This window comes from Ambystoma mexicanum, chromosome 11 (genome assembly GCF_040938575.1).
Source record: "Ambystoma mexicanum isolate Mex_15411 chromosome 11, UKY_AmexF1_1, whole genome shotgun sequence".
In the NCBI taxonomy this organism is placed as follows: Eukaryota; Metazoa; Chordata; class Amphibia; order Caudata; family Ambystomatidae; genus Ambystoma; species Ambystoma mexicanum.
Genome location: NC_090934.1, coordinates 1264066964 through 1264092339, shown reverse-complemented (window position 1 = coordinate 1264092339; position 25376 = coordinate 1264066964). Strand labels below are relative to the sequence as shown.

The window sequence follows — 25376 nt, the reverse complement described above, 5'->3', positions numbered from 1 at the left end:
CAATTCCCGTAGGACATCGTTCATGAAGTATTGAAATGCTGCAGGCGCGTTGCAAAGGCCAAAGGGCATTACTTGATATTCATACAAGCCGTATTTGGTGCGAAAAGCAGTTTTTCATTTGTCCCCCTGTTTTACGCGAACAAGGTGATATGCCCCCCTCAGGTCTAGTTTTGTGTAGATTGGGGCATCTTTGACTTTATCAAGCAATTCAGGGATCAGTGACAGGGGGTAGCGTTTTTAACGGTAATCTGGTTCGGTGCGCGATAGTCGATGCACGTTCTCAAGTCCCTCTTCTTTTTCGGTACGAAAAATAGAGGACTGGCTGCTGGAGACTTCGAGGGACGGATGAACCCGTTGGCCAGGTATTGGTCAAGATAGGCCTTCAGGTGCTAGTTTTCTAGTTCCGCGAGTGCGTAAATTCGCCCACAAGGGATTTGTGCGCCGGGTATCAGGTCGATTTGGCAATCGTATGGTCTATGCAGTGGCAGGGTATTAGCCTGTTCTTTCTGAAAGACATCTTGAAAGTCCTGGTATTCACTTGGTAGGGTGCCGATTGCCACAGTCGCAAGCGTGGAGGTTCTGGTGTCTATTGGTTGTTTCTCTTTGCGATAACATGTGTGGGCATAAGTCTCGGGAAAGGCCAATTCTTTTGCTCGCCAATGGATTCGACGATTGTGAGCTACCAACCATGGCATTCCCAAAATCAACCGGAACTGTGGTGCCTTAATGAGGTCTAAAACGATAGATTCTTGGTGTCCATCCTGGCACAGAAGGGTTAAAGCTGCAGTGCATTGGGATACTGGACCAGAAGCTATTTCCGTGCCGTCGACAGTGGTAACAGTGTCAGTAGTTGATTTAGGGCGTAACGGAAGCCCCATCTTTGCCGCAAGATCCTAGTCAATGTAATTCACAACGGCTCCACTGTCAATGTACGCTCTTACTGCGTGCATCCGAGATGGTTGTTGGTGATTGATCAAGACCACAGATAGTGCAAAATGGGAGGTCTGTAGTTCACTTTCTTCGCTCGACAAGTGGACCCCTACACTTGCCGGGTTGGGGAGTTTTCCGATTCCTTGATGGTATCTTCCTTGTCCGTGGACCCTACCGTCCTCCTCGATGGCTTCACAGGGCACTCTTTAAGGAAATGACCTGACCTTCCACAGTACAGACATAACTGCTGCTGTCTCCTTTTATCCCTTTCCGCTTTAATCAAGGGGGATCTGACCCCCCGCGATTTGCATTGGTTCTCCTGAACCTTCCGTTGTGCGGGCAATATTGTCCTTTGAACGCACATACATAGGGCGAGGGTCTGGTCTGGTTCAATCTGCTCTTCGGTCCTGATACCTATGATCCAGTTGAACAACAAGGTCAATGAATTCTGAGCAGTCTTTCGGGGGGTTCACTACTTGTGCGAGAACATCCTTGAGCTCCCCTGCAACCCCCGATGAATCAACGTGGTTCTCTTCTCCACTGGCCATTCTGCTTCAACTACGAGTCTATTGAACGTGGCTATGTATGTTAATAGGTCTTGATTCCCTTGGCGTAGGGACAGAAGTTTGTTGTCTAATGCCTGCCCATGAGTACGACGGGCCAACAACTTTTCCATCTCCTGCTGAAAGCCCCTGAAGTCATGCAGGAAAGGATCGTCTTGGGCCACAAAGGGTACAGACCAGTCCGCGGTGCTACCACTCAGGTAGGATAGTACAAAAGCGACCCGTGATTGGTCATTCGGAAAGGCCCCTGGTCTACAAAGAAAGTGCAGGCGGCACTCGTTCATGAACGTTGCAAACCTCTTGGGATCCCCTGTAAATCGTTCGGGCAAGGCCAAGGGAACTGCCCCAGTAAATCGTTCGGGCAAGGCCAAGGGAACTGCCCCAGGAAGGGTTATCTGAACGGGATTGGCTGATGGTGCTGGCATAGAGGGCACGCTTCCCGGCAATGGTGCATGCCCTGCTTGGGACTGGAGAAGTTGCTGGCTTAAATCATCAGTGCGTTCTTTGGCTACTATCAGCTCTCTCCTCAGGGTGTTGGTCTCCTGCCTGGCTGCATGTACTTTGGAACGTAGCTGCCCCAACATGTGGGCTAACTGGCCGGTTTCTGACGTTTCCATGACGCCCAGGTGGATTTTGATGTGAGGCTTTGTGTTCTTTAACGCTCACATGGTATCTATGGGGACGTCACTCAGCCTGTTCTGACCTCTTATGACCTCGAACCCTTCCCTGGAGTCTACTCAACTGGAGACTGGGCCTGAAATACAGGATTGGTAGAGTTTAACTCCCTATTGTCTCTGCGTGCTTGAACCCCTTCTTCCCCGGGGTCCAACCCTTCCCTCTGATCCACAGCTCACCTTGTTTTCTTGGAAAGTGTGCTCTCCGTCCTGCTTTCAGCACAGGGGCGTGTTGATTGATGCGGGCTCGTTGCTGCCTAGTTACTTCACTGGCAAGAGTCTGACAGGTAAGTATAATGAGTCTTTTGAACAGTTCTCTAACTTCGTTCCTTTCCTTCCTTAGATGATGGCCGGCGTCCGGGGATGGCGACGTGCTTCTAAAATGAGTAGCGCTGAAGGTGAGTGAGAATGCGATGCGCGATGCGACCCTTTCGTATTTGTATTGAACTGAGTTCTTATTCTGTGTCTTTTAGGTGCCGCGACATTTTCAGCGTGGATGCCGGTTATGAAGAAGAAATGCGGTAAGCGCGGTATGCGGCGCCTCTAGATGTTTCCACGCTAACCTGGAGTGTCTTTTCCCTCTTGCAGATGGATGAGAAGTTCCGGAGACAGAGTTCCCCCGGAGCGGCTGGTATTCAGGTAAGCGTTTGAAGCTCATACAGTCTTTAAAAAATAAGCGAAGATTTGCTGAATGCTTACTAATGCCTTTTTTCTGTTCTTTTCCCTTTTCCTTAAGAAGCAGTGAGTGTCACGCTGCAGGTGCAGACAACACAAAGCATGTTTCTCAGCCTGGGCATGGCTTAAATAGTCTCTGGGTATCCCAGGTGTCTCTGGGCTGAACTACACCCAAAAGACTACACTGCACATGCAGTTCTGGGAACCGAAATATGTGGGGGCATCCATCTTGTCCCCATCAATGCACTACAAGTCGAATGTTATCCTATGGGAGTGAGTGAGTCTGGTGCCACAAGCGCCAAGTCTGACTCCAAGTGGGTCTTTGGAGGGATGGAGAGGCCCTTGAGGGCCATGTAGGTGATCGTGGCCTGGCTCCAGCCTGACATTTTGGAGGGCTGGGGACATGACCGGCAGGAATCATGACAGCCGTTGAGGTTGTTGTTTGTCCTGCTGATGCCAAACAAACGTCTCTCTTAGGGGCGAACATTGAGATGTGGCAGGCATAGCTAAGTGGCACCTAACCCCCAGTCAGTATGCACCCTTGATGCTCCCAGTAGTTTAGATTCCTTTCTTAGTGGGATAAGGCAGCCAGTGTAGGGATTTACGCGTCACTGTCATATTATTCGTTTTGCCTGAGCCTTAGCTTGGGCTAAGGCCAACAAGGGGCCATACTAAAGAAACCGTACACCAGTGCAAGGGCAATTTTGCACCCTATTTCAACTAGGGCAGAAATTACCCAACGGCAAAGCATGTACACTTTCAATGCATTTTTGCTCTAGGGCAATGTTTGCCCCAGTGTGAATACCATTCCGTATTAGTACTTGTGCAAACATTGCGCTGATCCAAAAAGGGTTCATGATATTTGACGCCACTCCTACAGCAGGGACAGGATGTGGAGAGCTGGTAGGAACTTAGCCAGCAGAGGTTCACAAGGTCTGCCCCAACAAATGTAACCCTGTTGTGGCATCATGAGACCATGTTCAACTTTCTACATCCCCAAAACTCCTTTTCAAAGTTGTGAAGTGAAATACCTCATGAACTGTCTGGCAGCAGTTCCTTTCCGACATACTCCTAATTAGAAAGAGGGCTTCCCTAGAGCCCCCGCTTGCACATTCCTAGAAGATTTGGCAGCCATTTTGTTTAACCCGTGTTGAGAAAAACTATCATTCCTTTCACTAGAAATTGATGGCTTGCTTCATTTAGACATTTTCAATTGCATTGTCGAAAGGGATTCATCTATGTAACGGAACATGATTTCAACAACAAATCAAACTAATATTCATTTCGGGCCCCCCTTGGTAATTTCAGGTAATTTATGACCAAGGTCTAGTTACCTATTTTCATTGATATCCTCGTTTGACTTTTGAACTGGTGACTACGATATATGTTGGGATAACGGGGTGAAGAGGGAGATTGTAATCTGCTAAATGTTCTCTATTTTTCTACATTGTTTATTCAACTAAATATTTTCTTTCAATTTCGAAATGTTTGGTTTGCCCTGGAGATGAGTGCTTCAGTTTGTTTCGTATGTAGCTGAAGAGTTTAGTGCCCTGTCTAGCCTATGCAGAATTTAAACTCATGTTACAAAACAACACAAACACGAGGCTCCAAATAAACGGAATCCTCATAATCGTTCTCATCAACGTAGTTGTGTCTAAAACTAACAGTGAGTAGCCTGGACTTTCTCCTCTGCCATGTCCGTCTCTGATAGATGTTCTCGGGCTCACATATAGTGGGCTTATTGAGAAGCCTTTCTGCAGTGATATGATATGATAGGTTATTTATAAGGCGCTTAATACCCAGAGGTTTCTAAGCTCGGACCCGTTGATTGAACCTGCGTTGGTCCATGTCGTCTTGTTTCCAAGGCGAGCACGTTGCCCCTGAGCTATCCTCCCGAGACCAGTGGAGACGAGAAACCTGGGAAATAGAACCCACAGTCTCGTATCAGCTAAGGAAGCAGTAAGACACTGTCGTGAGCGCCTGGAGACCATGCAAATGGTAGCGGTGTGTGGTACAAATCAACATAAAAAGCAAATGTAGATTCTGACTTCATAAACCACTGTATCCCAATGGAGGAGTGTGTTTGAAGGATGAGAACAAATGCTTACATTTAACAGTCTTAAATGAATCTATACCCTCAAAAAAAGGGCCACCTGAAAAGTAAGTAAATTAAGAGGGTCCCTGGTCAATGGAAGGCTTACTGATTACTTAAATAAAAGGAATTGTGGGCCAAAGCCTTTTAGACTTTTCAGAAAACCCATGACTACAGGCAGTATGAACATCTAAGCTTACCAAACGAATTACAATGGAGCAGAAATAGACACACAAACACTAACGAATACATGCACAAACTGGCCAGGTTTCAGTAATAATAATAATATCAGTTTTTTTATAGCACTTCATGCCATATTCATCCTGCTTCCCACCACCTTTATCAATCTCAGAGGAAGGATTTGAACTTGCAAAGTACAGGTTTTCGAGGAACCCTCTTAACACTGGTGCTATCCACCAAGACTACATATTATTCTTTAAGTATATTCCCCAACACTGACCCACGTTGGAATCCAAATGTATCTACTGGAAGGTGCCATGCCCTTTCTAATGAGGTCAATAGAGACAATCATCTAAAGTTGCTGCATCTTCACAAACTATACTTTTGGGAGCCGGGGTCATGAGTTTGAAACCTCAGAGCTCTGTAATGTCGAGAAGAAATGGCAGGCATTCTGGAAACTGGACTTGACGAGCTAGAGACATCAATCGGGTAAGTGGGGCACGGCTGATCCAGACCTTCATTCTCATTAGACGGTTTTGAGGAAAGCATGGAGGAGACAGAGCGTTGGCAAAGCTAAGGGAAGTCTGCTCGAGGATTGCCCTGGCCATTGTGAAGCAGCACAGAGTCACCCTTTGTTCTCGCTGAAGTCAAACTGAAGATTTCCGGGAGAAGTTATGATCTTCCATGAGTTCTCTCTCCTGAGATTCAGGGAGAAGACCAGGATATTTGCCATTCCTGCCAGGTATAGTGAATGTATGTTTCCCTGCTGCACAAATAAGAGCATTGCACTTTGCAAAACAGACAAGAGCACCCGCATTCCTGCCTACCAATCAGCACATGGAAGGAGAGGATCCTGGCCTGTAGCATGTTGAGGTGGGACCTTATCTTTCTTCTAAGACCAAAGACTACTATCAAATTGGTCTCCTGGGCAAGATCCCCATAAAAAGCTGGACAAATCTGTCACCCGATCTAGACCTGGGTAAAAGGCAATGTAGGGCCCTCTTGCTGCTATCTGCTTTCCTTCAGAATGATAAAGCCCTCACTTCCCTGCAGGTCACAACCACACCTTCCCCTCTGCTGCTCCTGCGCCAGCACTTTGACTAAGAGTAGAAAGGGGATCCAAGTGTTAATCTCTCTTTCTACTTCCAAGGGCAGCCATAATTCTTTGATATCATGTATTGTCTAACAACACATTAACGTAGAGGTGTGTTTTGAAGACAAACATCAGCCGAGGGGCACGCTAACGCTACTGCTGCCCTGGGTTGCTAAATACAACAATTGGGCAGCCAACGATACCAGATGGTAGAGGCCCCCAGCATCCGTTAAACGCCCTCTGTACGCTCATGCCTGTTAACTTGGGATGTGGGTCATTACCACCCAGTACCAGCCATTGACCCATGGATTATTGCTAAGTCTGTCTTCAACTGGTCTTCGAGATTTTCTGTGATTGAGAGAGGTGCTTACCAGTAAAGAGCTTTATGAATTTCATTAACGTAATAATGGACAGTTTAAAAAATAATCGTTGGATTTTTAAATCTGATTTTATTAATGCAGCTACATGTTTATTCCAGTTTTAAGAAGAGGTGTTAAGAAGAGAACATTACGTTAGCTGGGTATTTTAATATAATAATCATACAACAGGTTCACATTAAAAAGAAACCATAATGTAATATGGCAGACCCCAAACTCGTATTGTTACTTTGTTACTAAATGTTTTTGCCATATCCAAAAACATCTTCAAAAAAGCGGCTATTCTGGGAAAGGTCAATTCTACAACCTGATCTAATGTGCTACCTTGACTGACTAGCAGGTGTCACTGCTGATAATGAGTCTATTGGTTCTCTCTCATACAACATGCCCTGCCAGCAATAAAAAAAACTTTGATTTTACATTCATATTCCTAAGCCTGGTAATTAGCTCACAGCAACTTCTCTTTTTTGCACTTTAAGGCTGGCTCAAAATCAGCAGAATTTTGGCTGAGCTTGTTAAAACCTGAGATTGTTTTTTTGTTCACATGGAAATTGATCAAACAGAACTATTTCAAGCATTAATCTTATTTGCCATTTTGGTTGTCACATTCCCTCCTAACTCCATGCCCCCTTCAACACGACAGTTCTTTTGGTCGCAGGAGCATAAGCTTTGCTGATGTCACCTATGGGTTTAAGGATTCTGGTCACTTTGGTCGCATTTCAGCATGACTTTCACACCCAGACCTTTCCTGGTGGTCTCAAAGGCCTCAAGCGCCTGCTCTAGAGGGAAACGGTGGGTCACCAATGGAGCAACATTCACACGCCCTGAGGCGAGCATGGAGATTGCCATAGGCCACCTGAAACAAAAAGAACAAGCTCAATTAGTAGAAACCTAATTTGAGAAATGTAGACGAGTAACAATACATGGTTTATTTTTCAAGCACTATTGAAAGATGAGAATGATAGTGGTTGGGTGACTGGTCAGAGCATTCAGAAAGGGATCACTTGACGACAACCTATGTGTTTGTGTATATGACTTGTATGTATGTGGGGGGGGAGGGTGTGTGTGTGTGTGTGTGTGTGTGTGTGTGTGTGTGTGTGTGTGTGTGTGTGTGTGTGTGTGTGTGTGTGTGTGTGTGTGTGTGTGTGTGTGTGTGTGTGTGTGTGTGTGTGTGTGTGTGTGTGTGTGTGTGTGTGTGTGTGTGTGTGTGTGTGTGTGTGTGTGTGTGTTTTTTTTTTTTGCGCACACGCGCGCGTGTGAGAAGAAGGGTTTTGGGTGGGTATAGGAAAAAAGTGCTGCTGCCTATCTGAAATGATTTGGAATAAAATTGGAACATCAGCGACATTTTGGAAACTATGTTGTGAGAAGCAAATATGGTTTCTGTATGATGCAGGGCCTAATGTATCGATAGGAAGCAAGAACTGCAGATGGGCACTTAGGGTTCTGGGCAACAGAGTTACCCATTTAGAAACTTCTTTCCCCCTAAATGTCAGTTGTAGCCTCGTCAGGGTGTATAGTATCAAATATAAACAGAATTGGGGGATAGCGTGCAGAACTACGTAAGATTATAGTTGATCTCAGTCCCAATAGTACTGAATGCATTTTGCTGTAGGTGGTATGAGTTCTATATTAAGTGAAGGTCAATTCACCAACATGGCAGACTTAACCAGAATTGCCTGATGACATCACAGGAAGTGACCTGCTATGGCATGTGTCATTTGACATCACAGCAAGTGATTTCCCATGAACATTTCTCCTATGACATCACAGAAGTGATGCACCCTGGGGGATTAACAGGCCCGGTAATGCCCCCCCGCCTGCTCGGGTAATATTGATATTAGTACTCCGGCACATTGTACCACAGTACTAATAGTGTTTTTTGTAAGTTGAGAAATTACGTGTTCACCGTTTCTCAACTTTTAAAAAAACTACAAAAACTACAAAAAAAGATGGTGGCCATGGATCGGGCAAAGGGAACTACACATAGTCCTGTCTCCCTTTCCATGACAGCCATTGCCAGGTCAGTGACCCACCGGGAACACTAGTGTTTCCAGTGCCGAAGAGGGACCAGGCCACGCAAAGTAAATGGGGTGGGGGTGGAGAGGAGATGTGGAAAAGCCGGATGGGGTGGGGAACAGTGAAGAAGACTCAGGCAGGGCTCACCTGTGATCCGGTGGGGGAAGATGGTAGCCTCCAGCTCTGAGGAGGCTTGAAGCGGGGGCTTTACCATGTTGTAAAGCCCCCATTCTGGGCCTCCTCATTGGCTGCAAGGCCAAGACCATGCCCCCGCCTGACACTAATGTATTTAAAGGGTACAGAAGGAGGAGACTAACACACAAGTGGCATGATTGTTGGCATAAACCTAATCAAAATAAAAAGGAAACCTATCTCTCCCTATCTAACTCTAAGGTGGATTTCCCTGCCTCAACTAAGGAACTAAGGATTCGGTCAGTATGTCCAAGTAGAAAGAAGAGGGGCCACCATCATGTGCCTAAATACCAACTTCTGGCCCTCAAATTTGTAACTAATACTAAAGAGGTAGTGGATCTTCTTGGTCCAGAATAATGTCTCCCTTCTTCTGGACAATAGTCTATAGTTCCAATTGGCAGGTGGGAACTTCGCCTGAGAGAATCACTCCCTTCCTCAGGTCTCAGTTCCTTTCCAAGATACAAAACAAAGTTCCAGTTTGCGATGCTGTAAAGTTTGGTACTGTCTTCTCACAGTTTTACTCCACCAGGGGAATGCTTCTCTTCCCCTGGTTTTTCTTTTACCTTGTTTTATTGGACTGTATGTGTGGGTCCCAGACCCATAGGATTCTGCTGCTTTCCTTTGGCAGAGCTGGTTCACTTTCCTGCCAGGTACTGCGCTGAAGAAGAGGATTTGTGATGCTCTTCTCAACTGGATGCAGGTCCCGCAACTGTACTTCTCTCTCTGATTGCTCTGGCCACTATAGTTCTCCACTCTTCCAGGTACTGTGTCGAAGAAGAGGATTTGTGATGCGCTTCTCAATTGGGGCAGGTCCAGGACCTGTGCTTCTTTCTTTGACTGCTTTGGCAGTCCTGGCTCACACCTCTGCTAGGTACTGTACCAAAGAAGAGGATTTGTGATGCTCTTCTCACTCAGTGCTGGTCCTAGATCAATGCCTCTCTCTTTTTTTTAGCCCCACCAACCGTCACCCAGGTACCTTTAGGGTGTTTGGCTCTCAGGTTGGTCTAGGGCTTTACCCTGTGCTTCTCCATGCTCTACGTGGCTTCCTTCGGATCTCTGAGGGCTGCAGCAAATCCGCAGCTTTCTGCTCCTCTGGGGCTGTGCGGCTTCCCTCAGCAGCATCATTCCACAGCTGCTTTCACCTCGACGCAGGGCTTCACACTCGCCGGTCGGTCCTTCCTCGCTGGACCGATTTGGAACCCCTCTGAAAATTCTCCTTGGTTCCAGCTAGCAACTGTGTTGCTTCTTCGCTGTGGTTGGTGCCTACACTTGCGGTTCCTCCAGGGTGGGCCTCGCTCTCTGCTTGGTTTTCCGTCTATTTATTATTTTTTTTTTTTTGGTTTTACAAGAAAACCTTTAGAAAACAATGATCAGTGTTCCATTATCATACAAGAAACAGAATTTTATATTCTTACTTAAAAAAAGAGTAGAATAAAGGCTCAGAAACCAGGGAGTAACTGAATAGACTGAATCAAATTGGCCAGGGGGCTCACTGACATAAGCTGTCTGTTAGTAGTTCATTAGTATGGTAAGTTTCTCCAGAACGTTTACTATCGCAGCAGTGAGCATGATTTCTTGGCCAGAGATCAGTCTATCCCAGAATGCATCTTGAACTAAGCTCTCCTCTCTAGTTACTTATCTCCCTAGTGATGATACTCTTAAGGCCCATGTGCCTTCACACTCCAACAGTAGGTGTTTGAGCGATTGTAAATTCGGAGAGTCGCAGATCTTACAAAGTCTTGTTGCCTTCTCTCCCTGGTTTCTTTGAGCCAAAATTTCGCCTGTATGGGCTACGTTCAGTCTGAGTCTGAGAAAATGAGTTTCTTATTCTTTGGTCAGGGAACTTTTCCAGATAACGTGGAATGGTGCCAAGTTTTCTATCCACTTTCAGGAAGAGGTTTGGTGGATTGAGACTTCTGACTCCTGCGATTGTTTGAATCCAGTCAACCATTTCTAGTTTTTTCGTGGGGTTTTGCATGAGGATTTCTGTTGTTAGTTCCAGCCTATACAACATATGTCCAATTTTTTTTCTAAACCAAGAAGTTGTTATGATTTTGCTTTTTTTAGGTGTTGGTTTACGTCAAAAAAGAGAGTGGACATATTGGCTGTAGTTATGTTACGACAGAGGGACAGAAGATTCCACTCTGCACGGCAGCTCAAAGAGGTCAGTCTAAATTCAAATCTCAGGCTGGCAAGAGGAGTGCACATTGGGAGTTGAATAGATGATTTTCACAAGAGACCCTCAATTCTGCTCCAATCGTAGTTCCACAGCAAAGGCTTCGCCTCAAGGCCATAAAGGAGGACCAGAACTACTTTGCCTATGTGGAACTTCTTGAATGGAAGTATTGAAAATTTGCAAAATTTTCTGTTCGGGTTTTTCATTTGTGCAATAATTTTTGAGGTCTTTCCAAGGATAGAAGGTATCACCTTATTTAAAGTTGGATGAGCTAGGATTTCATATCCCAGGTATATAAGCCCATCCACACGAGGAATTACTTTGCTATCCAGGAACCAGTTCCTCGAAGTCACCTTTTTTTTCGGATGTTTAAAAATAAGGATCTTAGATTTTGATGGGTTAATTATGAGGCCATTTAGTTGGGCGTATTCGTTGAGTTTGGACAGAAGTTGCTGCAACCCTATCGCTGAACCGTCCAGGAGCACTAGGTCATCCGCATAGGCTAACCAATGGAGTCTTCTGCCATTAATCCTAGGGCAGACTAGCGATGCCAAGGCTAGGAAGTGACCAATATCTGATAGAAATAAATTGAAGAATAACGGTGCACCCACACATCCTTGTCGTACTCCCTTGAGGACCTGAATTATTTCTGAAAGGTTACCAAGATCATCCAACCTCACCCTAGTCGTGGTGTTCTTATGAAGCTTTATGAGCATGGCCAGAAGGGGAGCCGGTATCCCCCAGTTGTGAAGTTTCTGCCAAAGGAGGGATCTGTCCACGAGGTTGAATGCGTTGGACAGATCAACCCATGCCCCATACAGCAGGGAGCCTTCTTTCTCATTTGATCTTTCACTCAGCAGGTTCAGGATAAGACCCTTAAGGCTGGTGGAAAGGCCCTTCCTAAAACCTATTTGGTGCGGAGGAAGAATCTGTTTGGAATCCACCCATAGAGAAAGTTCTTTCAGTAGTAGTCTCATGAAAATTTTGCTATCTATATCCAAAAGGGCGATGGGTCGATAACAAGCTGGACTTAGCCTGTCTGAAATAGTAACTTTGTCCATAATTTTGGCTGGTTTTTTTTTAGAACCTGGTAAGCAAGGTGAGCCGTTGGGACCTGCCGCCCTAGAGGTGGAGGAAGATGTAATAAGATCCTCAATTTCTTCTTCAGTAAATGCCAGGGACCAGGTGATGTTGGGAGAGTAAAGTCTCTGGAGCCAGTTGCTTCAAATGTTTTGGACAAGGAACAAGTTACTTACCTGTAACTGTTGTTCTCCAGCATGGGTCTGGCATGGATTCACATGCTCATGAATATTCCCCGTCATCAGGCCGGGAATCATTGGTATAGAAAAAAATCAGTATCAGTTTCATTTCTGATCTGTCTTTCTTAGTAGTAACCAATCACTCGTCTCTGGGTCATACTGCCCCCAGCCAATGACTGCCCTCTCCCTAAGCCCCGCCTCTGGCAGCCATCCTCAGATTTGGTAGCATGTAAAGTGGCAGTATGACCAAGTCAAGAGCCGCAGAGGGGTAGGCGGGAGGGTTCGCATGTGAATCCATGCCAGACCCATGCTGGAGAACAACAGTTACAGGTAAGTAACTTGTTCCTTCTCCAGCATGGGGTCTGGCATGGTTTCACATGCTCATGAATAAGAGAATACATAGCAGTACACACATGCACAACCACGGGAGGTGGCAAGGCTCAACATTAAGCAATACAACAACTCAACATTAAGCATCTCTTACCTCCTCACCAGGCTCACCTTAGGCAAACAGATTGCGCAGCACTGCTTGGCCGACCCTGGACTCCTCCCTGGAGTCCCGATCGACGCAGTAGAATCTTGTGAAGGTGCGCTTCGACCTCCACGTCGCAGCCCTGCAGATGTCTAGCAGGGGCACACCAGACAGGAACTCCGTGGTAGCAGCGATCGCTCTGGTCGAATGGGCTCTCGGACGGCCGGGCAGCGGGCGGTTTGCCAACCGGTGACAGTGCATGATGCAGCCGGAGAGCCATCTGGAAATGGAAGTCTTCGAGAGAGCCTTCCCTTGATTCACAGTCCCAAAGTTCACAAACAGCTGTGACGTCTTCCGAAAACTCTTTGTGCTGTCCACGTAGAACTTCAGTGCTCTAGCTACATCCAGCGAGTGCAAAGTCCCCTCGGCCGGCGACGAAGGCGACGGGAAGAAAACTGGCAATACCAAGGGCTCGTTGAGGTGGAAGTCCGACGGCACCTTGGGCATAAAGGAGGGGTGCGTCCTCAGCACCACCCTCGTGTCATGAAAAGTCAAGTATGGAGGCTTGCAAGATAGGGCCTGGATCTCTCCTACTCGTCATGCGGAGGTGATGGCCACGAGGAAAGCTGTCTTCCATGACAGGAACTTCAGAGGCGCCGAATGCATAGGCTCGAATGGGGCCTCCATGAACCTGGTCAGCACCACATTAAGCTCCCACGCCGGGGAAGGAGCCTTCACCGGCGGGAATGATCGGAATAGTCCCTTCATGAATTCTTTCACCAGGCGATGAGACCACAAGGACGTCCGTCCTGTAGTCCTGGTATATCGGGAGATTGCAGCCAGATGTATTTTGATGGAGGCAGTTGGCCGGGATGTCGTACCCTCCAAACTCTAGTGCTGCAGGAGCCAGGCCTGCAAATTCAGCGACTCCGGGCTGTGGTGAAGAATGGCGCCCCCTTCTCTGGAGAGAAGGTCTGCGTCCGTCGGCAGCTTGACTGGTGTGGACGTTGACAAGTCCAGAAGGTCCGGGGACCAGATCTGTCTCGGCCATGCCGGTGCGACGAGGATCATCTTGCACCGGGACCTCTTGAGCTGGTTGATGAGCCGGAGCAGCAACGGCAGCGGAGGGAATGCATAAAGAAATAGGCCGTCCCAGGGGAACGAGAAAGCATCGCCCATGCTCCTCGGCTGGGGGAACCTGCTGGCGAACCTCCGGCACTTGGAATTCGTCGCCGTCGCGAAGAGATCGATTTGGGGTTCGCCCCATCGTCGGAAGAGTCGACCCACTTGTTCCTGGCGTAGCTGCCACTCGTGGCACAAGCGCAGCTCCCTGCTGAGTGAGTCGACGATCGTGTTTTTTATTCCTGCCAGATGAAGAGGCACCAGAAACATCCTTTGGGCGACGGCCCAATGCCACAGATCCTGGGCTTTCTTGGAGAGGGCCGGGGACCTGGTCCCGCCCTGCTTCCGAATGTAGAACATCGTGGTGGTGTTGTCGGTGAAGATCCTCACCACCTTGCCCTTGAGGGACGGAAGAAAGGACCCGAGGGCCCAGAACACTGCGCGGAGCTCCAAAATGTTGTTGTGGAGTGACTTCTCCTCCGGGAGCCAAAGGCCTCTCGCGTGAAGATCTCCGGAGTGCGCTCCCCAACCTTCCACGGAGGCGTCCGTCGTCACCGTCACCTGGTGAGCTGGGATCTGAAAGTCCGTGCCTGCCACCAGATGGGAGCGGGTACCCCACCACCGGATCGCCTGACGGAATGTCTCGTTGAGAGGGATCCTGTCTTCGAAGCTGCCCGTCGACTGGACCCAGCGGGCGTCGAGGAACTCTTGTAAGGGGCGCATCCGAAGCCTGCAAAGGCGCACCAGATAAATGCAGGAGGACATCATCCCAAGGAGGGACTTGATAGATCTTACCCTGGCCATGTCCTTGGCCAGCAGACACTGCACCTTGCCCAGAATGGTCCTGGTCCTTTCCTCCAATGGCGAGGCCAGCCGCGCCACTGTGTCGAGCTTGGCTCCCAGAAACAGGGCAACTTGCGATGGAACCAGGTGGGATTTTGGAAACTTGATGGAGAATCCCAGGTCCGTGAGCAGCTGGACGGTCTTCGCAGTGTGCTCCGCGGCGAGTTCCCTCGTCCTTGCCCGGATGAGCCAGTCGTCCAGGTAGGGGTAGACGTGGATCCCCTGTAGGCGCAGCCGCGCCACCACCGGTACGAGGCACTTGGTGAACACCCTGGGTGCCGACTTCAATCCAAACGGGAGGGCCTGGAACTGGTAGTGCCGCCCTTGGACCACGAACCTGAGGAACTTTCGGTGTCTTTTTAGAATGGGGATGTGGAAGTACGCATCCTCCAAGTCCAACGACGACAGGAAATCGCCCTCCTCCAGCTGTCCCAGCACGTGCTGGAGGGCGACCATACGGAACTTCTGCGCCTTGATGTACTTGTTCAGTCGTCGTAGGTCCAGGATGGGGCGCCATCCTCCTGTCTTCTTTTTTACGAGGAAGTACCTTGAGTAAACTCCGGAGCCCCGAAGCCTCTTTGGGACGAGCTCAATGGCAACCTTCTTCAGCATTGCCCTTACTTCCAACAGTAGTTGAGGGAGGTGATTTTCCTTCCTGGCCACGGGTGGAACGCGAGGGCACTTCTTCTGAAACTCGAGGGCGTGCCCTTGGTCCAGGGCATCCAGCACCCAGCGTTCGGTGCAGATGGATTCCCACACGCTGACAAACCTCGCCAGCCGGCCTCCCACCGGGGTGCTTCGGCGGGGGCCTGACCCCACGGTCGGTTCAATCTTGTTTGGAGGCTGCCTTGCCTCCTTGACCTCCCTGTCGACGATGACGGGCACCACCTGACTTGCCGCGTCCCCTGCAGGCTTCCTGGGACGAAGATCTTGCCGCTTGGCGGTACGTGGAGGAGCCACTGCCGGATCCCTTGGAGGCACCTTGTCTGCCTCCGGAGCTCCGAAAGGACGGCCGTTGTTGTTGGAGCACTCCCAGTGCCGGGCAGTCTCTGTGTCTGTCTTGATGGCCTGAAGGGACTCATCAACCGCCTTCCCAAACAGGTTGTTCCCGTCGAAGGGCATGTCCAAAACCTTGGTTTGTACGTCCTGGCGGAAATCCGTGGCCTTGAGCCTTCCTCTTCGTCTCAAGCAAACGCTGTTGCCCAACTGACGGAAACCGGTGTCGGCGATGTCCGTTGCCACCGTGATGGCGTGGTCTGAAGCAATCTCCCCCTCTTGTAGGATTTCAAGGGCCTGAGCCCTTTTGGTGTCCGGAAGCAAGTCTAACAGAGGAGCCTTTTTGAACCACAACTCCCTGTCGTAGTGGGCTACGATAGCCAGGGCGTTGGCCGCCTTGATAGTCATCGCTGCGGATGAGATGATCTGTTGTCCCATCGTGTCCAACTTCCTGCCCTAGCCGTACGGCGGGGAAGTTGATGTCGAGGCCGATGCCCCCCCAGATTTCTTCTTTGCCGCCGCCGAGACGACCGAATCCGGGGTAGGTTGTGCCCGAAGGCGTAAGGGGGCAGCATCGGGGACCTGGTACTTCTTCTCGTACCGGTCCCTCTTTGCCGGTGCCGTGGCAGGGTTCTTGAGGAGGGCGAGCCCCTCATCCCAGATGTCATCAAGAAGCGGTACGGTGAGGACCGTCTTCCTTTTAGCCTCGCGCCGTTGGTAAAGGAACCCTTCTTTCTTCTTTTCTTCTGGGCAGAGCTGGAAAAGCTTGGATGCCCTGGAAATCACGGCATGAAAGGATCCAATCTCGTTGGGCGGGGACGCCCTAGCAGGGGGCGACGGGGGACACGTCTCGTCGTCGCCTCCGTCGTCATCTGTACCTGTCGTAGCCGTGTCCGTGCCTGTATCATCCCCGTGGGTAGTAGACCGGGGGGAAGGCAGAGCAGGCCGCAGAGGTGGGAGAGGTGGCGTAGGATGCGTCCTCCTCCTCTTATGCGGTGGACTCTCCGAAGGTCCTGGCTCCGGTTCCCCCGTCGGGTCTGGCTCAGGTACCTCCGTCGGGGGAAGGGGCAACCTTGTCCTTATCTCCGAGCATAAGGACTGAATTGCTGACAAAATGGCCGCCGAAGTGTCCTGCGGCGCCGGAAACGACGGGCGCGAGGGCTCTTGAGGAGCCTTGTCGGCGACACCGTCGCTCTCGTCGTCGGCTCGTCGGGATCCCTCCCGATGGGCTGGGCCTCTTCCACGACTTCGATGAGCTCTTCTTCAGAGGTCGTGTCCGTATCCATCATGTCCACCAGCCCCTCCCCCACCTTTTCCAACAAGGACTTCGTGGGGGTCTTCTCAATGGGCCTGAAAGACGACTCCCTCCGCGGTGGCAGGGAGACTCTGGGTCCTGAGGGCGCCTCCACTGGTTTAGCCTCCACAGGCTGAGCCGGGGCTGTGGCGACATCCTCAATCGAGGTCTTAGCAGGGTGAATTAAGGCCATCGCCACCTTCTGGACGCCTGGGGCCTTCACCTTGGGGGGAGGGTCCGAGCCTCGCTTCCCCTCTACGGGAATCTTTGAGATCGACCGGGGCCTCTCCAGAAGCTTCACCGGGTTCTCGGACTTCCTCTTACCCGAGCCAGAGCGTTGGCTCGTGCTTGATGGCGCCGGGGAGGATGCGCCCTGCCTCGCAGCCAAGGAGCCCGACCGTTCGGCGCTCCCGGTGCCAGCGGACTCGCGCTGCTTAGCCTTTTGTTGGGCCCCCGTCGCCGGGGCGCCCTCACAGGACTTAAAAGACCGCTCGGACTTCTTTTTCTTCTTCTCGCCTGATGGGCTCTTCCCTTCCAGCCAGTTGGCGAGACAGAGGTGGCGATCCTTCATGGTCCGCTCCGACATGTTCCCACAAAACGCACAGTCCTCCGTGTGCGTCTTGTCCTCATGGAGACAGTAGAGGCATAACGAATGCTTGTCCTCCTTGAAAACATTCTGAAGCTGGAATCCAGGGCAGGTCCTGAACAGCTTCCCGGGCGTCGAGCTTCCTTTCTCCTGGGCCATGTCCGGGGTAGGCCTCGGAACTTCTGGAATCCTCCAAAAGCATAACTCGACGAAAACTTCACCCTTGAGGGGCGTAGAAAACTCTGAAACGGATCCCGGTTGATCGGATGTAGAAACGGTGGAGCTAGAGGCTCTATTTAACCAAAAAATGAGAAAGATCTCCCGAAAAAGTGCAAAAACGCAGCAAAAGCTCGATAGCTACAGCACGAGGCCTCCCAACACTTGAACGTGCGGTAAAAATCTGAGGATGGCTGCCAGAGGCGGGGCTTAGGGAGAGGGCAGTCATTGTCTGGGGGCAGTATGACCCAGAGACCAGTGATTGGTTACTACTAAGAAAGACAGATCAGAAACGAAGCTGATACTGATTTTTTTCAATACCGAGGATTCCCGGCCTGACGACGGGGAATATTCATGAGCATGTGAATCCATGCCAGATCCCATGCTGGAGAAATAGTCTACCCACTTGTGCTCCGAGACTAAGTTGCAAAGAGAACTATTTTGGCGGGTTTCAAGTTGGTTTAATGCTGCCCAGAAATTTCTACAATTGTTTGTATTGAGGAGAGAAAGCATTCTCTCCCCGTCTTCTTGGAGTTTTTGATGTTTGTGGTTCTTTGTCCAATTTCGATAAATTTGTTTGGCCTTTTTAAGCTTTTGCGTACCGCCAAAAGGGTCTTCTGCTCTATTCTGTTTTATGTGGCGGAGTGTTTGTCGGAGGGTTCTTTTCTTGTTGAAGATTTCCTCATCAAAATAATGAAGATGTGTCCGTTGCCCTACGTTTTTTACTTCACTTGGTTGGCAAATGGACCACACAAACTTTCCAAATTTTTCTGGATGGATTCCCTCAACCCATGCTGCGGGGGGGACTGCTTCCAAGAGATCATTCAACTTTTTCCCTCCATGTTTATATTTAAGCATTTTCAGTTTTCCCTTAAAACTTTCCAGTTCCTGTGTTATGAATGGATTGGAAGGTCTCTGAATTTCGGAGAAATAAAGTTCCAACCTGCCGTGATCACTCCCCCCTCCCAGTCTAAAGTAAGGCTAGGGCAATGCAGGGTGAGGGACGATGAGACGAAAAAGTAGTCTAAGGTTGACTGCAGCGCCCCTTGGCACCAGGTTGGTCCAGCCATTCCCACACTCCTGATTTTTTCAATTATTATATCGAGGTCCCATGACTGAAAAACATCCCACCATTGTTTACTTTTCCGTATGGTGCTTTGTTTGGTGTTGCTATTCCTCATATTTCCTGGGTTAATGTGGTGTGTATTCAGATCCCCCGCAACAATGATCTGTGCTCCCTCATAGTTAATCTTAGCCGTTGAGAGTAGGGTATAGAGGATTTCTATGAAGTCTTGACGTTTTGAGCTGGCTGGGTTCCAATAGATGGTGACCAAGATAAGAGTGAGCCGAGAGTCATTCTGTCCTATCTCTACTTTACAGGCTTGAATGCCCACCGTGTTGTTGCATAGCGGAACAATTCCTTTGATGCTGGAGTTTTTAATTGCTAGTAACAAACCTCCTGCTGGTCTTCCTTTTGATTTTTGTGAGGCCTTGAGGTTTAGTACTGTGAAGCCCTCTATCTCGATGGGGTTGGCCAACCATGTCTCCTGGAGCAACAAGATATCATTATGTTCTAGAAGATCGTTTTAAGTTGCTTTTTCCTCAGGAAGCTCGGGCCTCTCGTGTTCCAGGAGACTAATGTGAGACCCCTTTGTCTAAAGACTGTTCTGCTCCTCGCCAAGTTTCATGAAGATTTGTCTGATGATTTCTGGAAGTTTTGTTATCAAATTCTCATTTAATTTGAGACCAGATGATGCTTTGCTTTGGGGCTCTCTAGACGTTCTGGCGGTGCCCATGATAGTAAGTGTATCCTCTACTCCTGTCTGTTTTGAACCTAATCGATTTCCGCACCTGCCTTCCTCCTCTGATTCATATACCCAGAGGCCTTCTTTGGCCAGATCGTCTTTGTTGATGATTAGTGCCTGTTGTGCCTTACTGGAGGTGAGGGCTATCTCCATGAAGAATTTATCTTCGCTGATCGGGAAAGTGAGGTACTCGATATCTTCTGAAGCAAAGAGAAACAGGTTGTAGTTCTTTATAATTTCCAACAGTAGAACGGATCTACAGAGTGATTTTTTCTTGTTCTGTTTCTCTAGTCTGAGCCATACTTTTGGAATTGTAAAGTATGGCGTCACAGTTTCCTCTTTTCTTATGGCAAGATTATGCTGATTTCTTTCAAATTTCTCTCTTCCTCCATATTGAGGACATGTTTCAAGATTATTGAATTTCCCTGACCCGTTCCGACAGTCTACTTCACTGAGTGCGGAACTTGGTGGCATCTCATCTTGAGCCGGTAACAGGGGAGATGCGTTAGCTAGAGGTAATGCGGAAACTGTTTTTCCAAGTGGTTTTAAGAAAATTGCAGCCATTATTATGGCAACTTCTCTGTGCTCCACATTGGCCTCATTTGTTTGCCCCTTATGCGATTTTTGTTTCAAAAATATTGGGGCAATCTTGATGCTTGTGTGGGCCAGTTTTTGATTTTGGTTATTGGGGGCTGCAGATGGCGGGATTATGGGTTCCGTTTGCATGCCAAAGTTCGAGGTTTGGACTTTATTGTCACTGAAGCCCTCCTTGCCTGCTGGACGTGCCTTTTTTTCCTATTTTTCCCAGAAACACACTTGATGGCCGGGGAATCGGTTGGATTGGATGTCTGTGAAGAATTGGTGACTGGGGATACAGTTGCAGTAAGGTCAGCTGTCTTTTCACCCGAAGGAGTAGTCAGATTTTTCAAAAATGTGCTTTTACCTGTATTTATTTTAGCCTTATTTTTCTGTTCTTTTGGTTTCTTCATAGTTTTATCCAATTGTGTATAAAAGATAGTCTCTTTTGGTTTGCCCCCTTTGTTCCTTTTCTGCCATTTTTTACTCTTGGCTTTCTGGGGTACTTCTAAGCTCTGACTCGATCTGCCAGTCGAATTTTCTTGTGAATTTTCTTCGTGGGCTTTTTGGGTGCTGTCACCAATTTCTTCAATTACGTCAATGTCGACATTTTCCAATCTTCGAAATTCTTCCAGGATTGAATCCGAGAGCGGGATGTCGTCAAAATAATCTTTGGCACCCTCTCCATTCAGAGTCTCGTTCTGGTTTTGCAGAGGGAGTTTCTTTAAAAGCTCGTGGGTTGTGGCATTGCCTTTTGCCCCCTCTTTCAATTGGTTTTGAATTTGGGCGATGTCCAACCCTTGTTTAACTCCCTCTATTTGCGTTTCTTTTAAGGTTGGAATCAGGATAGTATTCATGATGTTATTTGTGGCAACCATTGCTGATTCATTCTTAGAGATTTCATGTGACATTTCCAAAAGAAGGCCTGCTTGGGTTTGTACTTCTGTTTTTAGAAGTTCAAATACTGAGACCAAAGAGTTTAGAACATAGCTCGTAGGCTGCCAATGTGCTTTCACTAGCTGGAGGAGATTCATCAGGAAAGGTGGCTGTTGGGCCTTCTTGTTGGTCTTGGTGGATAGGCGAACTAGCCATATTTTCTTGAATAGTGTCTGTGGTCATTGAGTTGGCTTGTGAGCCCTCTATAGGGGGGAGTACTGGCCAAAATCATATGGTTGTGGACTGGTAGCTGCCAGGTGGTATCAATGATATCGACCAAGTCATTAGCACTCTTATTTCTTTTTCTAAGGAAGTGATCATTGATTCTACTCTGGATTTTTTCTGTCGTCAGGGTGTACTCCAACCCTCGTTTCCAACTCTTCTGAATGTGGAGATTTGGGAATACACCCTCAGGGGTTGGCTGTTTGTCTGTGTGGTTCAGAACGTGGGTGATAATTGGAACCAACTGTGCTGGGACTGGGCCAGAGATATTAGAGACCCCCTGGCCAGGCTAACTCCCTGCCTCCAAATATGACCCATCCTGACCAGCCATTTCTTCCTCAAAAGGTGAGCTCCGTAATCTCATTACAGGCGTGGAATGTGAAATATAGTAGTGACGGTAAGTGGAACAACCTTGAATTTATTTGCCTTTTTGGTGCGACCCCAGTGCCCCAAACAGTCGCTCAACAGTCACCAGGCTTTACTCCTATTGGGCTTCACGCTGCAAAGGTGGTAGCCTCCGTCCTTTGAAGGGGCCCACAGGTCATGTGATCAGGTCATGTGTCGATGTTGCCACGCCTCCTCCAGGAAGCGCGATAGTGCGGCGGCGATGCCGGCAAGAGCCCGATACAGCTCGCAATGCCGGGTAGTCAAAATGCAGCCTCTGCTCAGTAAGGAAGTTCCTTTTGAATTGCGCAACACACAGGGCGGGCGGCAGCCTCCGTCCTTTGAAGGGGCCCACAGTCACGTGATCGGGTCACGTGTCGATCTTGCCCCGCCTCCTCCAGGAAGCGCGATAGTGCTGCGGCGATGCCGGCAAGAGCCCGATACAGCTCGCAATGCCGGGTAGTCAAAATGCAGCCTCTGCTCAGTAAGGAACTTTGTTTTGAATTGCGCAACACCCTTCTATTTGGTATTGGCTTTGGCCAATCAGGACTCTTGAAACACTGGACTGCTCCATAGTGTTTCGAGGATCGCTCTTCATTCCTCCGCACCTCCTCCTCATCTCAGTATTTCCCTGAGAGCTCTCTCTAAGGAAGACCTAATTATTCTCCATTCCAGTACCTATACCACAGATCTCTCTTGGGTTGACTATGTTCTTCATCGTCCTAGTACTGTTAACACTATGTACATGAAACATGTACATGGAATGGCAAGGTGAAGGAGGGTTAGGTGAGGGGGACTGAGGGGAAGTATATTGTGTTCTCCTTGGATAGTCGTCCCTAGTCCCGTAGAGGGGATCCCACCCCATGAGATCCTCCCGCTGAGTACCACCCCAGTGGGATGATCAGGTAGCGGCCTCACCTCTGTGGCCTCATGGGAAGTGAGGACATCCAAGGATTCCTCACAGTATGTTAAACCCTCCTACAATAAATATAAGATCAATAAAATAACAAATAGTTACATGCAGGCTTTTTATGTTACAAGCAAACTATATATTAATTTGGGTGCTGCCTTACAATGCCAGGGGTACAACCATGATGCGTGAGCGCCACACATCAGCATAGGGCAAAGTTACTGCCTTTCTATGCCAGAACATCTTCCTACAGAGACTTTCTGCCACCCTATGCCTCTTATGGCCTCACATGTCAGGTTTAGTAATCATATGTTAAGTACACACATTTTCAAATGCCCATGTGGTTTCAGAATGTTACATTAAGCCTCCCATAAGCATGCACTCTGTGGTTGGCCAATTACCACCTCCTATGGTACATAAAATTATCAAATGCAAAGTACATACTCACATGCCAAGGTGCTGCAATCAAAAGACAAGTACACCCTCAAATGCCCATGCACTGAGATCTTATAGCAGGTAAGGCCTAAAAGGCCAGATATAGTCATTATATGCACGGTACAACCACACAGGCCCAATTGCTGTAATTATATGTCAAGAACGGACACCAATACCCAAGTCCTGCCATGTTATCTTGAAAGTGGTAGGTCAAGGTCCAAAGTATGCACTTTACAGCACAATCTTCAGAAACAAATGGATAAAATGCTGTAACATTTGTGAGATTGTGTAATATTTAAGATGCCAGTTATACGGGAGTTTTCCTCAGAGAAAATCACTTATGAGCTCTTTGGAAAACAACGTGCCTGATAGAACCAAAACACTGGATGCATAATAGACAAATATGTGTGCCCTTTCACGGGAGCAGAACTTGCTACAGGTTGCCTCTAACACACTGAGGAAAATGCTAATCATAAATCATATGCCAGTAGGAATTACACCGGTTTTAAAAACTGTATCAGGAGATATAATGCACAACATTATTCCTGTGTTAGTTAATAAAACAAACATTCGAATTGCCAGGACAAATATAGTGAGGATTGAAACGATGCAGTGGTGTTGCTGCTACATGCCAGGATACTTCCAAAATGTTCTAAGTTTGCTTAAATAATCAGAATGCTGTCAGTAATATAGATTTGCCAAATATCCCAGGGTCCTGGTATTATAGGATCCTGAATAGACCATCCCCATTGAGTGCTGCTCAAATACACCATGCTACTCTCAAGTATGCCAGGGTTCAGCTAGTTCTGCCAGTCTATCTATTGGTATGCCCATTTAAATAGCGGCATGCCAATTTTAGCTTTGCTTATGTAACCCTTCATATTATTCTGGGATTAGCATAGGCTGTTTAATGGTATGTGCCTATGGAAACAAAAATGAAAAAATGAAAACTGTTTATTTCCGATCTTATGCTATGTCATGAAAATAAAAAAAAGAAGAATTGCCTGGATTTGTAATGCGGGGTTCAGTTGGTGTGCTGTGCGTTATTACTGCCCACCTGGTGTATTGGTCTTATGTATTTGTTTTGTTTGTGTGCATGGAAATGGGATCATATTCTATTTCTTTAATAAACTGCCCGTCATCCATTTTGTGTCATTTTTGGGCTTCCATAGTTTTGGAGTCACTATATGGAAGGTGCTGGTGTCGCGCACCAGCAATGGGAGAATGTGTGTCCCTGAGGTGAACTCACGTTTTGTTTTGATAGAACTCCCCTACGAGAGATGGAGTTGAGAAGTTCCTGTCAGGAGAGTGTGAAGAATCCTACGGAACACTCACTGGAACCCTGCTTAAAGTCTCCTCTGAGGTGGCCGGGGAAAGGCAGACACTTCCTGATCCTGACCTCAGAGGTGGTGTACTGTGGGAGGACCACCTGGGAGGAGACAAGGTTTAGGGTGGTGAGGAGATCCTGTGGGATGAGACGCGGTATGTGTCCTTTAAAAGGGAACAACTTTCCAAATTACCAAAACAGATAATGGCTTATTGTCATCATGATATCCCTGAATCTCATATAAAATCCATGGCTCTGGGCACAAGTACTATACAACTTGAACAAGCCTTATCCATGGAAAGGCCCTTCAAAATATTTTTAAATAAACACCCTGCTTACTCCCAAAGGTATATTGTATAGGAATCTAGAACTGTTGCCTTACATAAAGTGTCCTCTCCTGTAACAACACATTCTAAATGTTCAATTTTAAAAGACCTTATGGGAAGTACATCTACCCTTAAAGTCAAACAAATACTTAAAAGAACTGACTTTGTTGATGAGGACTGCTTGTCCCATAATCCCATAAGTACTGGGATGAGGAAGAGGGTTGAAGAGATATGTTGTAGCAGTAGTCGGGTAGTTAAGCCTGACAGCCCACACCTGAAAGAACCTGGGAGGCATAAAAGGCAGACTCAGGTGCAGGCAATTAAGAGGAGCTGGAACTGTGACTGGAGTGTGTGTACTAGTAGCATAAGCAGGCAGAAGAAAGCATGGAGCTGGCAAACCAAGCAGAAGTGGAAGAACCAGAGGGATGTCGGAACGTGGATGCAGAAGATTTCACCTGCTTGTTCTGAGATGGTCCTGTTCCCCCAAATTCTGATATGCAGAGACTGAACAGCGGAAGACTGGCAGAGAGGCTACCTTTTCCCATGTCAGTGTGCTCGTGTACCTTGATGTGTCTCTTGTGCTGGTTGGAATTACCAATAAAGAGCTCAGACCAAGTAACCGGACCAACTCAGAAAATATGGCAAAGTACTACTTTATTCTCAATTCAATAAAGCTGGGCGAACCGATGAACAATGGAC

The 25376-nt window shown here is 48.0% G+C and overlaps 1 protein-coding gene across 1 annotated transcript in view; it reads right to left on the bottom strand.

Moving 5' to 3' along the window:
• Window positions 1-6636: 6636 nt before the first annotated feature.
• SORD (sorbitol dehydrogenase) overlaps window positions 6637-25376 on the bottom strand; it is a 215843-nt gene continuing 197103 nt past the window's right edge. Inside the window, exon 9 of the mRNA XM_069624711.1 lies at window positions 6637-7440. Coding sequence (XP_069480812.1) covers window positions 7275-7440 — 166 coding nt within the window. The 3' untranslated portion in view covers window positions 6637-7274. The remainder of the gene's footprint in view (window positions 7441-25376) is intronic.